The sequence below is a fragment of the Cheilinus undulatus genome, linkage group 1 (assembly GCF_018320785.1).
Source record: "Cheilinus undulatus linkage group 1, ASM1832078v1, whole genome shotgun sequence".
Classification (NCBI taxonomy): Eukaryota; Metazoa; Chordata; class Actinopteri; order Labriformes; family Labridae; genus Cheilinus; species Cheilinus undulatus.
Window position 1 is genome coordinate 36,713,243 of NC_054865.1, and position 16,800 is coordinate 36,730,042.

Consider the following 16,800-nt stretch of genomic DNA (forward strand, 5'->3'; position numbering starts at 1 on the left):
AAAAAATGGTTACAATTTAATGTGTGATGTGTTAAACCCCTGCTATCAAACCCATTTGTGTACAAGTCTGTGGGGAAAAAAAGGCAGAGATCAGCCACTAGGAGGAGCACAACCTTGAATCTTAGATTTCATGTGAAGGTCTCTCTGTTCACTGGAACATCATTCAAATAACAGGCAATTCTTCCCTCTAAGCATTCAATTTAAAAGTGTGAACATTCAAATTAGCTGAATGCTTCTAAATAAGCTTCAAGCATAAACTGAGAGCAGAATAGTGACATTACCATGAATAGTTTGTTGTTTTTGTACAGTAGCAGAAACCCCCAGGGTAATCTCACTAATGTTCACAGGTGTTATTCAATGCTAGAACACATTTGAATATTGCCAGAAGCTGGGAAACCTGGTGTAAAAGCATATCATTCAGCATCTTACCTATCAGGCACCATCTCTTTACTTTTACAACACAGAGCCCCGTCAGTAGTCTGATTAAAAAGCACCATTCATCCCACTTAGCCAGAATACAATTAAGGGACATGGCTTTAAAAGCCCAGCCCCGGAGCCTCTCCCCATCCCACATAAAAGGAGCACTCTCCACTGAGCCTTGCCTGTAAATATCATGTTTGATATGAGGTTTTAATCTGCTTAGCCATTCTGAACTATAGAATGGGCTCATCCTCTCTGTGAAACCCCCGTCCAATGGCTGTGTGCCTGAGGACGAATAGGAACACAACACTAGTGTGCTATCTGATTAGGTGGGGTTAATTACAGAGCACTGTTTTGTAGTGGCTGCATTTGAGAGCCACCCATAAATAGATGGGCATGGCTAATGCATGCTCAGAAATGAATTTTAATTAACCTTGTATCAGAGAGGCCCACTCAGGGGCTTGTTTCTAGTATGTAGTGACCCCACTGTTGGATGTGGAGTGGGAAAGGGTCTCCACCCAAGACACTGTGAGAGGGGCTGAAGAGTACACCATGGCCTACATGAGCTGTGGAGTACAGACTCACAAAGTGTTGTGTCCTTACACAAAGGTAATGTGGATGATTTCTATTGATGAGTTATGATGTGACTTGACAAAAAAGGAGTTCAGTAGATGGTTTGAGCAGCTACATCACATGGCCAATATGGAGTTCCTCCAAAACTAATATTGGACTTGATCCGAAACCAATATTACAGTTGTTCTGAAACCAATTATGATACTGGAGCTGTTACATTACAAAACTGCTGTTATAACATTACCATACTGGAGCTGTTACCATATGACACTGGAACTATTAGATTGCAATACTGTACCTGTTATCTTACAGTACTGAAGTTGTTATATTAGGATACTGAAGCTGTAACATAATGATAATGAAGTTGTTACATTACGATACTGGATCCGTTACATTACGATACTGAAGTTGTTACATTACAATACTGAATTTGTTACATTATGATACACGGGTCGTTTCATTACGATACTGGCGTCGTTACATTACAACACTGTAGTTCAAAACGACAAGTTGTTACATTACAGTACTGGAGTTGTTGTATTATGATACTGGAGTTTTTAGCTTAAAGCACTGGAGTTGTTACATAACAAAAACGGAGTTGTAACATTATGATACAGGAGTTGTAACATTATGATACAGGAGTTGTAACATTATGGTACTGAAGTCGTTACATTGCAATACTGGAGTCATTACATTACAATACTGGAGTTGTTACATTATGGTACAGGAGTTGTTGCATTATTATACTGGAGTCATTACATCATGATACTTGAGTTGTTACATAATAATACTGGACCTGTCACTTTACGTAACTAGAATCCTTAAATTTTGGTACTGGGGTTGTTACATTGTGATACTGGAGTCGTTACATTATGATACTGGTGTTGTTACATTACCATACTGGATTTGTTACATTATGATCTTGGGGTGCTGTCATTACAATACTGGAATGTTACAAAATAACTATGAAGTTGCTACATTACAATACTGGAGTTGTTGTATTATTATACTGGAGGTTTTACCTTACAGCACTGTAGTATTTACATTAGGACACTTGAATTGTTACATTATGGTACTAGAGTCATAATATTGCGAAACTGGAGTCATAACATTACGATACTGGAGCTGTTACAATATGATACTGGAGTTGTTACATTACGATATTTGAGTTGTTACATTATGATACTGGAGTTGTAACATTATGATACTGGAGCTGTTGCATTATGATATTGGAGTTGTTACATCATGATACTGGAGCTGTTACATTACAATCTTGGAGTTGTAACATTACGATACTGGAGCTGTTACATTATGATACTGGAGTTGTTACATTTTGATACTGGAGTTGTTACATTTTGATACTGGAGTTGTTACATTTTGATACTGGAGCTGTTACCTTATGATACTGGAGTTGTTACATCATGGTACTGGACATATAAGCGCCAATACTTGGCATTTTTCATACTTTCTTTAGAATTTTTCCTGTATTGATAGTAGAGTTGTTACTTTCAGATACTGGAAATGTTCCAAAAACAAAATTAGGGTAAATCCAATACCATGCAAGATTTTCTGCAATACCTATGCTGGACTTTTTATGATACCAATATTATAGCCGGTCCAATTCCAATAGTAAAGTTGTTTGGCAAAAACACTGCAGTTGTTTTATACCTATGTTAGAGCTATTCTGATTGTGATGGTTTTGTTAGAGTTACAGAAATGGATATGATTATTTCATTACTAATATTAAAGTAATTTAAAAATGAAATAAACTATGTTGTTCAAGTATGGATACCAGACTTGTTGAAGTTCCAATACTAATAGGATAACTGTTCCAATATCATAACTTCAGTTATAATCTGATAAGAGTTATTTTGATGCTGATAGATGGATATGGCCAAAAAAAAAACTAATTAGATGTGAACAATAAATTAAAAACAACATTTAAATTTCAATGCTCAAATTAATTTTAGTCAGTCAGGAAAATGTGGGCAGTCAGAAGGAAAATGTGGGCCATCAGTGTTTCCCAACCAGTATTATAGTTGTTTTTTTGTTTTTTAATTATGCATAAAAGAGGTATTCTATAACGATCAATACTAACATCTAGGTGTCTGAAATGGTTTTTGGAATAAAGAGGTTAATTGACCATCAGTAACCAGTGTCAGTATTCTACTTGCTCCAAATACTGCCGTATACATACTAATACATGCCAGTCAATTTATAAGTCTGACACCATGACCAGTTAACCTTTTAGGGTAAGTTGTGTGTTGGTTACGAAAAAAATGCAATACAGAGTGCAGTGTTAGTCAAAGCTGGCAAAATGCATCAATCAGTGTTTTTGTATTGACATGATATATAGAGTTTTTGTGCACGTTTGTATCATCAGGGTACAGCCAATGCTCAAGTCAGGCACAAGATTGAGTTTCACATAGAACGATTGGTATTGGAACATCTCTAGTTCAAGTATTGATCACGTATCTGAGACATTTAATATACCTGAGCCTTCTTTAACTACATGATTTGTCTAACACTTAGGTTTCAAAACCTGCATGGTCTACTATCTCTGCAATTGAGGTAAGTCCATTAGTCATTACCCTACCATCACACATCATTTTTGCCCGCTCTCTTTGAAGTCTCTGTATTGTATTTTTCATATTCAAATGTCAAATGGCTATTCGAAGTCAAGCCCCAATGATACCAGACCATTCTCCCTTCCCTTTCTTTTCCAGTTTTCTGTGTGATTGGATTAATTATGTGTCACTCACTTTGCTAGAGGTCAGCAAACATACATTCTCGGTCATAAGTCATCAATCTATGTGACCGTGGTGATGAAAAGTCAAGCATGTCAGCCAGGAAGCTGGACAGAGAGGGATCAGCCCATTGATTTCAGGGCCAACCCAATCTCACCACAGCACGCTGCCCTGAGAACTGAAATTACCCCTATGGGCTATGTACAGTGAGCTTTATACCTCAGGTTTGTGGTGCATGATCACATTAGTGGGGCCTATAAAAAAGGTTATTTCAAATGCAGGGCTGGATTATGAAATAGGAAAGCATGCTTGTTCCATATTCTGCTATGAGACTCTATATAAACAGAGCAATGTGGTTCAGCTTAAAATGAAAAACACTCTGCATAGAGGTGATTATATTTTCATTCAAATTCTTACTCTATTTCTGTTTTTCAATATATAGTTCTTTAAAAAACATACTTCACCTGAGCAAATGTGGTCTAATATAGATCATCTTTGTTGTCTTTAGCGCCCCCTGTAACAGCCAACTGCTCAATACTGCCCCCACGATTACTGGTGGTTTTGCAACTTTTTTTCCGCATCAGTAAGCTTCAAGAGAACATCCAGTATATAGACGAAGCCACCTCGACGGTCCAGCTCCTTCCTTTGGCCGTGGAAGGTTTAACAGCATATGTTGTACCATGGCTGTGTTTTCGCCAGCTTGCTCCCTGATTGGCTATTCCTTGTATTAGCTATTAGGCTATCAGTCGTAAATTTTAAGCATGTTTAATATTAACAATTTCAGGTCAGAGCACCTCCAATCAGTTAGAGAGGGAAAAAGTCACTCATAATACACCACAGGATAATCTGGGAGATAATTTTGAGAGCCACCCAATAATCAGGCCTTTGCTGACTTTGGTCAAAAGGGGGGATTCAGCCTGACAATCGGCACAATTATCATGTAGTCACCCGCAAAACTATTAAAATGTTCCGTGGCACTGTACAGTAACGAGATAGAGGAGTCTGTTGAGGGGTACCCTCTTTATGTATGAATAAGGCCTATTCTAAGTTAATAAACATTAAACGATTCTAATATCCTGCTGATTAAACACTGTATAAACAGATTCATAAATATTATGTTCCCTTTCTACCAAGTTTTTTCTGCTAAATGCTGCTAACTATTACACACTACCTTTAATTTAAACCTGTTCATACCAAGTAATCACAAGTGTTTTTCCCATATGAAAGTCATGATTACCATCTTTTCTGTACTACTGCCAATGCAAGGTCTTTCATCATTGGACCATAGGCTCAGTCATCATTACTTGACTTAATTTCATGACAGATAGTGACTTAAAAGCTACATTTTTTGACAAAAATCTTCAAGATTATAAGTCTACTCTAAAGAGGCTGTTAATCTGAAATAGTTTTACTGTAATTATTAATACAATAATTTATCCTTATAATCATTTGATTATAGAGCAGCTTATGATAATGAGCTTAGAGTAGGGTTGTAATATCTGGTGCAAAATGTAACAGAAGGCAAGGACAGACTGAGCTCGCTCACACCACAGACAGCCTGCTGGCTGCTGACGAACCAGCATCATTGTAGCTATACTCCACTCTACTCTCCTAAATGGCTAATCTTTGTTGGATCTCACCCTTAATTGGTTAACAGTCTCTGCAGGGCAAGTGAAAGTGGTGCTATTTAAGGCTCCACCATGAAACAGCAACACTTTCATCTTGGCAATAGCAGGCAACAATTATATTACCAGATTCGAAAGTGAACCTTCTATCTACCCACTAATCAAAAAGGCAGCCCATCTGTTGTGCCGTCTCTTTTGAAACGACGTATTATCTGCAGCCTGTATGATAACTGTGTCTGGACACTAATTAACTGCTAAATAGACCACAATTAGATGTTATTTCTATTAAAATCTGCAGGAGAAAAGGAGGAAAATAAAAAAACAATAAGCGTAATTCATGTTTACTCCAACTGTACCAGGCACCGATGGAGCAGCATCACTCTCCTTCACTCTCTCTCTCTCTCTCTCCGTCTCTCTCTGTGACACGCGCATCCACGTCCGTGCGCACGTGCATCGATATAACCTTACGTGCGTGCGCGCTCTCTCCTCCTCTCTCTATCACGCACGTTCAGACTGGCAGGCAGACCAGTCACACGCACGCACACACAGAAGCACACACGCGCGCGCACACGCTTTCCCTTAGCTGTGCTTTTGTGTTTTGTCAGAATTAATGAGAAAAGTTCCCTTGCCCTAGGGGTAATTAGTGTCCTTGGAGTTAAATAAGCTAATACTTAGACACCTCTGGCACAAGCAATTATGTTTGTGTATTGAATAATTGATTCAAAGAGGGGGGAAGGGCTGCTAATCAGATCTGAGCATAATGAATTGATTTAATTAACAGGGGAATCCGAGGGTCTCTGGAAACTGCGCGCATTTATTCAGTAGCAGCAGAGGCGAGCGCGGCACATAAACTGGGAGCGAGGCGGCGTGAGTTTGCTTTTAGCACTTGTCACATTTGCAATTGGATTTGTTTGAATATAGTTGCTGTTTGGGAGCAAATGAGAGCGAGAAAGCGAGACTATTAACAGCGAGAGGAGCTCAGCCGTTCAGTCTGAGCGTCTGATCCGTCCGTGTGCGCACAGTTATTAACATTGGCGACACCAGATTTATATCGTTTTTCATTGTTTTGCCCTTTTTTGACTCGCATGGAATTTATCAAGAGCAAGCAGCGCGGTTTGATCGCTATTTATTTGCGTTTCACTTCAGTCCGGATAGTGGGGATCTCGTCGCGTTTATAACCGCGTTTGAATTATTATTGATAGAAGAGAGAGGGGGAAAAACGTCGGCTGCTATTCATCTTTCCAGGTTTTTTTTAATTTATCGAGGCGTAGTCTAGTCAACCGCGCGTTTCAAAGCCATTTCCAGGAGCAGCAGCTGTGAGCAGACCGAGCCGTGCAGCCTGCCTGCTGGAGCCGAGGACGGATCGCCCGGGGAAGGACTCCTCGTTCCTCAGGACGATGGTGTTGGACAAGGAAGAGGGTGAGTAACAGCTCCGGCTTGTAGGATGCAATAACCTGGGGGACTAGAACACTGCAAACTAGTGATATTTTCTGTGTTTACCTCGTGCACCCGCAGCCTCCGCTTTGTAGCGGCTCTCTCAACCTCATTTCCCCGAGACAGGGTCCGTGTTTTCCGCGAAGAAAGAGCCTGCACACTGGGGTCTGCTTTCTGCACCGTGAAGTTACACAAAGAGCGTGCTACTACCGACAAAACTGCAGTTAGAGTGGGAGAGTTGCATGTTTATTTCGAGCAGGTTTGGGTCTGTGTAAGCCGGAGTTTTTGAGGAAGACTACAGACGCTGCAGTGCATGTGGCTCCTCTTTTTTTCTCCTTCCCTCCTCTCTTAAGTGCTTTTTGCGTCTGTGAAGTTAGCGAGGCAGCCTTTGACATCAGCACGGGATGGGAGATGACAGCAGAGTGCTTTTAACTTGATTGCAAATTATGGATAGCGCCGTGCAACGCTCGCTCACTCACTTTCCATCCAAATAGGCCTCCTTGCATTACTTATCTATTTCAATGTATTTAGGTTAATGGGTGAGGCAATCAAATTAATTTTAATTTAAATCAAACTCGCCTCTAATGACGTCCCATTTTGGATTACACTGATGGGAAGATGTGCAGTGCGTTTATCTCTTTCAGGTCTAAATGGTGCACAGTGTGTTTGCATTTTAATACATTTATGTAACATGATAACAATATTCAAATGTAGACTTAATGCATTAAGAGCTTTGGAAGTTTGCTTTGTGTCATTTTCCAGGATTGTTTTGCAGGACACCTGCTGAGATACAAAATGATAACCTCCTCCAACTTTAAAATTTTGTGAGTTATAATTCCAAAAGTGCATTAGCCTATATGGTTTTCGAGTCCCCGGAGCGCCCCCTCCTCCAAGAGTAATGGATGCATTTGCAACCCATTATTTATGTTTGAAAATGGATATTTCATATCTCTTCGCAGCGCATCCTTTCACTTACACATCTAAAAACCAATAAAAGGTTTGCGGCAGAGACATAAATTGGTCTGTCTGGATGAATCAGTGTTGTGCTGCAAATGTACCTAAATTAACTCAACTGTAAATTGTCTCCTCTGGATGTCTGTCGAGCTAAAAGTTCCCTATATGATTCATGATTCGGATTGCTTTTAACAGTTATTGGCTAAGCAATATGGTAAATGTACAAGGTGATGCAAATGGCATTAGTGGGAAAGGATGCACAGGAGCATGTAATGCAGTCAATACTACATTAACTACTGATGCCCAATTACAGAAGCAGGGAGAGAGGCTTTTAGGAGCATTAGGACTTGCAGAAAAGCTGAGATCACCTGCTGCTCATTGCCTAAAAGCTTCACCCTTTATTTGCTGGTCCCGAGCAGCAGCTCCAGCAGAGTTTTTTTTTTTTTTTTTTTTTTTTGGCCAGGTTGTCAACAGAGCTGCATGGATCTGGTCTCTTTCATTGTGGTTCCTCTTAGCGTTTATTGGCTCTCAAGTTATGGGCTTGTCAAGTCAACCTTCTTGTCTAATGTATCCACTTAGTGCCTGCACAAATGACTTTGTGTTTATGCAGAGAGGTGAAGTTGTAGGTGTGTGTTTTGGATGTCTGTTGATTGATTCTCGTTTATGCATGTGTGTATGAGTGAGGGTTCATATTTTAGTCCTTAGGATGCATATGAAACCCATCATCAGCGTGTCTAGTCTTGGGTTCAAAGCCTGCGATCATTATTGGCCGTGCAGTAAAGCCTATGATTGTTTGTGAGACTGGTTTTGAACTCTGGCTTCTCTTTGAAAGCCTGCAACAGTTTGTGCAACAAAAGCAGTAGAAATTCGTACCTGCTCTTTTGTAGCCCCAGTTGAGAATCTGCAAGGAAGAAATTAATCTATTATTTCTTATTAAGAGTTACAATATTTAAATTCAATCAGGCGGCGTCTTTTATCATAACTTAAAGGTCCTAAATTCATGCAGCTATGTCTGTCACAAACTACATGCAGATAATAGCATGCAAATAGCACTCATTTGTGCAGATAATGCAGGTTTAACTTCTTACAGCACAGACTTTAAGAGCCAAGAGTTGGACAGTAAAAGGCAAACAGGTACGCTTCTGTTAAAAAGATCCAATATTCAGGTCATCCTAATGTATAGCAACTCATGTATTAACTCCCTGTCAACATTTTATTTCACCCTGCACCATAACCGCTCCAATTTGCGTCTAATACAAGAGTTAAAAAAGCAACTCAGCCATTTTCTCTCTTCTTCCTTCATACCAGCTGCAGAAGAAGAAAGTGGGTCCACACTGGAGGCAGATTTTTGCTGAACATTAACACAACTACAGTACACTTCTCACCAGACCTCAGCAAGCAGATGAAGGAAAAAAAAAACCTCCAGCGACTGATAAATGTCTGGCTACCATTTTTTCTTGTTAATTTATGACCCTGTTATCATCCTGTCCAGTGAAATTGGCACATTCATAAAGCATGTGATTGAAAAGCAATGCTTCAGATGAATACAGACTGCTGATCTGTCGGCTGCTGTAATAAAACTTGGGCTTCAGGCTCCGATTTTTATTTTGAAATAATAAGAATTGCTTCATTCTTTACCGCTGTTACCATGGTAATACTGTCTTGTAGCGATGTTATATTGATTTAGAAAGTGGACAGTAATATTTCTTTTCTGTTATTTGGTTTCTGAGGGTTGATTTCTAATTTCCAGCTGGAGATTACTTTTATATGTTCTTTAAGTCTTTTTCACTTTTTTTTCCAAAGGAATGCAATTTGCTCTCCTGTATTTGCTATTTTCCCGGCTTATTGGTTTGCTCTGACTTCAAAATTAAACTTGCCCATTTCAAATATTGAAATTACGCCGGGTTTTTGTGCTCAGGGCCCTGAACAATATTACAAACACATTGCTTCATTTGATATTTTCTTAAGTCGCCACTACTTTTTTCTTAAGCCTTATTATTACAGACACCTGCACTGCCTTTGCAACACTTTTCCAATTTTAGTCCCTCACAAAGACTGTCAAAGTTGTCTTTAGGAGTCTCACATGTGCACAAAAGGATTGCAGGAAAATCTTCCCTTTGATTTGCACACATTCAACAAAAGATGGCAAAAATATAACAGAAACAGATGTGAGAAAACAGGATCCACTGTGCTTCATGTTTTTGACCATTCATGCTATAACAAAGATTTTCTAATTAGTCTGTTAGGCTAAATAATACATGATCACATTTATAATGTTCAGTTTCTGTCTATCTTTATCTGATTTTCAAATGCAGGATTCCAACTGGAGATAATTTCGCCTGTCACCACCAAACCTCTAGATGCCTATCAGTGCTGATTGTTTCACGTCTTTGAGTGCTGGAGATATGTATCATTTTCCATAATTTTAGTGCGATTCAAAGGGACTGAATTGAGCCATACGAGACACGTGTTAGCGAGCGCGCCCACCTGCCTCCATGTAAATGGCTGCACTCATCAGTGTGCCTCGCAAACTCAATTATGCACTCTTGAGCTGTAAGAGCATCCCTTTCATTATTGCCAGAGGCCACATGCTAGCCGTGTTATCATACAAATTCTCACAAGCAGATCCGGCTATACGGCACGCATCACAGGAAACGGGTCGATCCCTGCTGTGCTGTACAGTCTCACTTATGTTCTGCCGTCATTCCCTTTAAATGAGTTTTTTCTTCAATGTCAAGAGGAGTTTCTGGTACATTCCTGAGTTGTGTGAGGAGAATAGAGAAGGTTGCAGAGATAAAGTGCAACACTGAAAAATTAGATGAACAAATGAGAAACTCTAAGCCACAAGGGCAAAAACATATCGGACAGAATGTTACAATGGAACCTTTTACAAAATCCACAAATGTGCTGACAAGTTGAGACGAATCGATACTTTAAACCACATTTTAAACCACCTTGGAGAAACCTGATGTCTTATTGCAAGGTCTGAGACAAATGCAGACATGCACACAAGTACTGCTGACAACCGCTGTTTTCCAACTATTCTCGCCTGCAGAAAATAAACCCCAATAACCTCACACATAGTTCAGCAAGTCAAAAAATATACATTTATTTTCATATAATGCAGTTTATCTAGTACCAGTTACATTTAGGTGTACATATTGCTAGGTATGAGTATGTGCCTGTAGTCATACAAATACATCTCTGCAAACACTCATGCACACGGCTGCATCTAATAAGTTGATGCAACTGAAGTTATTTATTCACCTGTTTACGTACCGTGCGCCTCTCTGTTCTGACTTGTTTGTCATTCTGATGCACTCTGTAAAGCTTATTCTCTGCTCTCTCTGGAAAATCATCTCTCCTTTATTCTGTCATCACAGGCTTAGTAAAGACGACAGGATTGATGGGAACGTGGCATGACATGCAGCAAAGTTCTTGGGATGAGCAGATGTCAAAACTACAATGTCACCAGCTTTGGCTTCTTTGGCAGCTGAGTACGAGTGTCAGGAGGCCCTGAAAATGTTAGTGAGGAAAAACTACCTGCAGCAATAAAACAACATGTCACCTGTTACATTCTAAGGCAACATGAGCACTTAGTATACATCTCATTGAAGATCTGAACACTGCCAGGGCTCATGTCAGGATTTATGAATACACACGTTTAGTATGCAGTGACTTTATGCTACACAAATAATTCTTTATTTCAGACACGAAAAAAAATCAAGACATTTGAAAGGAGTTTATAATTTCTCACTGTCATGTATGTCAGAGTGTATTATCCATGTGTATAGTTACCTTAAAATCATGTATCTCTAACCCTAGCCTATCTTGATTTAAAAAGATCCAATACAGTGCTGAAATGGTCTTATTTAACCCTATCCTTTAAAGTCCCTCCATGCTTATCAGGTTAAATGACAGGCAATGCTGTATAAAGGCATGCATTTTTATGTGTCTTATGACACATAAAAGAGGTTAAAAATAACTGAATGTGACATGCTGATTCATAATCTTAGAAAATTAAGTGCAGTGTAAATAATGCTGCACTTATATATACTTATATATACTACTTATATATACCAGTACAAAATCATGCTTTCTCTGGTTTGACTATTTCCAGGTCTTTAATGAACACATTTGATTGATTTAATGCAATATTCCCCCCAACTTCCATATAAAAGGGTGTTTTTATCTTCATTGGCTAGGAAAGCAAAATAGATCATGCAAAAGAAACAAGTTAATTTCACTTTAAAACAACATAATAGTAATGTTTAAAGAGTTCAGAAATAATAATGGGTGGGATATGTTGTAGAGAAAACTCAGAATAATTCATAAATCAACATCTACATACATGGAGGCCATCCTCTCCTTCAGTGTGAACTTGAATTTCCAAACAGGCACACCTAATTGTACTTAATGAGGTACTGATTTGGTGACCACCTGAGAGGATCACCTAACCTCACCCAAAAAAAGCCAACCTGCGTGACGTTATGTGTCAAGAGGGGAAGAACATTACCCCACACACATGTGAAAGACCGCATGAAAAGTTGTAACCACACCACAACCTAGGGTTGCTCTGAGCTGTAGATTTGTATTACAGAAGATACACGCACAGAAGAACATTTTCTCAATCAGATATAAACCTGTCAGTGCTGGAAGACACACTCTGATTTTTCACTTACATAGAAGTGGCAATACCACTGTGTAAAAATACTCTAATACAGGTAGGAGTTTTGCATTCACAACCTTATTGAAGTAAATCAAACTTTGACTGAAAATAAGCCATACATTTTCTACACTGCTGATGCCGTTCAGGGTCACTGGGGGCTGGAACCTATCCCAGCTGTCACTGCACCCTGGACTGGTCACCAGTCAATCACAGGACTGACATGCAGAGACAAGCAACCAGGCACTCGCACACCTACGGCGATTTTAGGGTGGCCAATTAACCTAACGAGCTTTTCTTTGGTGGTGGGAGAAAACCAGAGTACTTGGAGAGAACCCACGTATGTACGGGAAGAACATTCAAACTCTGCACAGAAAGGAAATGACCAGGAAGTGTACCAGGAACCTTTATTTCCTAATATTTCAGAAAAAATATATTGTACTACTGGATTATAATTACTGATGCATCATTCTTGCATCTGGTGGGTTAAAGTTATAAGAAAGTATTAATAAGTTCCTTCCACCATTTAGGTTAACTGAGGCCTCAGATATGCAGTAGTTCTGTTATATTAAAAGTCTATAACAGAATTTTCCCTCATCTCTGTAATTCTACAAGAAATGGACATGGGACATTTCAGCAGCATTACTATGAATAGAGAACTCAGCTTGTCATGAGATGAGACTGCGCTATGTCCAGGGATGATATTTTAACTGCAAGAAATAACACCATGGTCTTTTGCCTTTTTTCTTTTAATATGGCTGAATAATAAACTGAATAATAAACTAGCAAATTAATTTATGGATGTTTGCCAACATATTCAAATCAGCTGTAAGGGACCTAACATAACTTAGGAAATTGTCTGCTAACTAACGTTATATACATTTTTCTAAATCAGTGCTATTGGTCACCCTTTACATCCATCAGTGGGTTTTAACCAATGTTAAAGCAATAAAAACATTAAATAGATGCTGGCTATGACCATTCAGTGTTAAATTAATTTAAAAATAAAGCATGTTTTGTGGAAGTGGTAGTTTTGGAGATGCGAGGTTTTGGCCTGACACCAGCAAAACAAAATGAGAAAACACCATCTCATACAGATGAGTAGTGATACACTATAATACCAAAAGTATTCACTCACCCATCCAAATAATTGAAATCAGGTGTTCCAATCCCTTCCATGGCCACAGGTGTATAAAATCAAGCACCTAGGCACGCAGACTCTTTCTTTAAACATTTATAAAAGAATGGGTCGCTCTCAGGAGCTCAGTGAATTCCACTGTGGTACTGTGATAGGATGCCACCTGTGCGACAAGTCCAGTAGTGACATTTCCTTGCTCCTAAATATTCCACAGTCAACTGTCAGTGGTATTATAACTAAGTGGAATCTATTGGGAATGACAGCAACTCAGCCATGAAGTGGCAGGCCATGTAAAATGACGGAGCAAGGTCAGCGGATGCTGAGGCGCATAGTGCGCAGAGGTCGCCAACTTTCTGCAGAGTCAATCACTACAGACCTCCAAACTTCATGTGGCCTTCAGATTAGCTCAAGAACAGTGTGTAGAGAGCTTCATGGAATGGGTTTCCATGGCCGAGCAGCTGCATCCAAGCCATGTATCGCCAAGTGTAATGCAAAGCGTCGGATGCAGTGGTGTAAAGCACACTGCCACTGGACTCTAGAGCAGTGGAGACGCGTTCTCTGGAGTGATGAATCGCACTTCTCCATCTGGCAATCTGATGGACGAGTCTGGGTTTGGCGGTTGCCAGGAGAACGGTACTTTTCTGACTGCATTGTGCCAAGTGTAAAGTTTGGTGGAGGGGGGATTATGGTGTGGGGTTGTTTTTCAGGAGCAGGGCTTGGCCCCTTAGTTCCAATAAAAAAAGAAACTCTGTATGCTTCAGCATACCAAGAGATTTTGGACAATTCCATGTGCTAAACTTTGTGGGAACAGGTTGGGGATGGCCCCTTCCTGTTCCAACATGACTGTGCACCAGTGCACAAAGAAAGGTCCATAAAGACATGGATGAGAGAGTCTGGCGTGGATGAACTTGACTGGCCTGCACAGAGTCCTGACCTCAACCCAACAGAACACCTTTGGGATGAATTAAAGGGTAGACTGAGAGCCAGGCCTTCTTGTCCAACATCAGTGTGTGACCTCACAAATGCGCTTCTGGAAGAATTGTCCAACATGCCCATAAACACTCCTAAACCTTGTAGAAAGCCTTCCCAGAGGAGTTGAAGCTGTTATAGCTGCAAAGGGTGGACCGACATCATATTAAACCCTATGGATTAAGAATGGGATGTCACTTAAGTTCATATGCGAGTCAAGGCAGGTGAGCAAATACTTTTGGCAATATGGTGTACATTTGCAGTCTGGAAGCTTAAGTAAGTCGTTGGTGCACTTGCACCAATGTTATTTAAACTACAGCACTGGCTTCTGCTCCATACATCCATTAACCTAGTCAGTATACTGCAGGCTAACGTTATCACCGCAACAAAGTTCATTATTCAGGCATTCTCCCTAAAGTAACTGGCAAACTGGACTGGCTAAGATTGTTTTTAACTTCAGAAACACCTGCTACCTAATCTTCCAAACTCACCGCCACAAACTCAGCTGGAGCCTCAGTGATGATTGACTACAGCTTGTGTAGTTCTGCCAATCATAGTGTTAGTGGCAGGACATAGTGGTGAGTGAAAGAAAGACCTCGAGGATGAGAAAAAAACACACTTCTAAATTATTATGTATTGTCAATCTGTTAAAAAAGAAAAGAAAAAAAAGAGGCAATATTGGTCCCAGTAACCAACCAGGCTTAAAATCAGTCGACCCCAACATGGACTAATGTTCCTATTCTAGCTACCCATGTGTTTGGAAGTTGTGTAAATATACTGGGTTAGCACTTGTCCATGCTAAATCTAAAGACACAGACACCTGCAGAAATACTATAGGACTCCTGTTATAATAGTTCTAAAATTAGCCATATGAACTGGCCTGCTGTACTCTCTCTTTAATGCCCACATCACAGTGCCAGCAGGATTTCTCGCTGATGCCATGTTTCCCATTTGCAAAAGCTCTGATCATTGTTGTTGAGGATTTTTTTCATGTGTTCTGGGCCCTGCTGGTGAGTCTGAGGCTGTGAGGATGGCAGTGTTGACTGGTCAGTAAAAGACACTTTGTTCTTGTTGATGTAGGGAGCAGAAAAGCCTCTAGGGGCTGCTAGTGGGACTCAAACACCAATGTATTTTAATTTTTGGTTTGTTAAAAGAAGCTTTGGTCTTAGGTCGAAGATATTAACTTTTCATTTCTTATTTCTGAACCTTTCCCTCTCTCTGTAGCTGTACTCTGCATCAAAGTTCAAAGGAAACTGCAGTTAAACCTCAAGCTGTGTTAATGTTACTGAATGTCTCATATTTGTAGCCCAATAACTTGCAGGTTTTTTCATACTCAATATGTAGCTCTAATCCAACAGAAAATGACCTTTACTTCTCTGTAATTTTGGCAAACACATAATGTCACATGCGTGATTTTAAGGTCAAGCACAACAAATTAAAAGCCTCCTCAGAGCTGTATTTTGGTCCATGAACCCAGAGACATAAAAGATGTAAGAGTTATCTTGTTTGTCAATAGAAAAGCCCAGGATGCCTTCTTTTAAGTAAGAGACAATTTGCTGAGAACTAATCTCTATTGGATGACCTTCAGTAAATCAAATCTTTAATAGCTAATTAAAGTCTGGGAGTAAGGAGGGGTAGTTCTTTTTCCTATTAAAGCTGGTAGATTAGCTTTTGGATATTGAAGTTAGTGTTTTAATCACTGCTTAATTATGATGTTTGCAATGACAGATTCAGATGTAGATGACAGATGATATTCACCGGCATTCCCAATGCAGCAGCACACCTCCCACCCCTATGTATTACAACCAAACCTCATTTATTTTATTGTATTTTAATCAACTGGGGGTTGAATGAAGGTTGTCAGAATGTCCAATTCTTAGACACTTTTTGATACAGTATATATCAAAGTAATACAATCTCTGTTATTCTAATGATCAATAAAAGTACAGAAACTTGGATAGACATCTGTTTGGTAAGACAGGTGCATATGAGATAAATGACTCCATGGCAGAAAATGGCAGAAAACTCAAAACAACAGCAACACAACCATGTGGGAAAGTTGCCAATGTTTTTGTACAATTTAGGCAGTGTGGAGGAGTTTGTCAGCAATTGTCAGGGGTGCCCTCAAAACCCTTTAAATTCAACCTAGAAATGACCACTAATAGGAAAATGGTTACTTAAATTTGTCTCATTCACCCCTCCAGGAATACTGTCAACATCAGTGGATGAATCGGTTTGCGTCCAAGAATCATGTAATTTTAATTTTTTAGTTCA

At 39.6% G+C, this 16,800-nt stretch overlaps 1 protein-coding gene across 1 annotated transcript in view; it reads left to right on the forward strand.

Moving 5' to 3' along the window:
* Nucleotides 1–6,209: 6,209 nt before the first annotated feature.
* lmo1 (LIM domain only 1) overlaps nucleotides 6,210–16,800 on the forward strand; it is a 41,855-nt gene continuing 31,264 nt past the window's right edge. Inside the window, exon 1 of the mRNA XM_041789537.1 lies at nucleotides 6,210–6,784. Within this exon, the coding sequence (XP_041645471.1) occupies nucleotides 6,763–6,784 (22 nt within the window). The 5' untranslated portion in view covers nucleotides 6,210–6,762. The remainder of the gene's footprint in view (nucleotides 6,785–16,800) is intronic.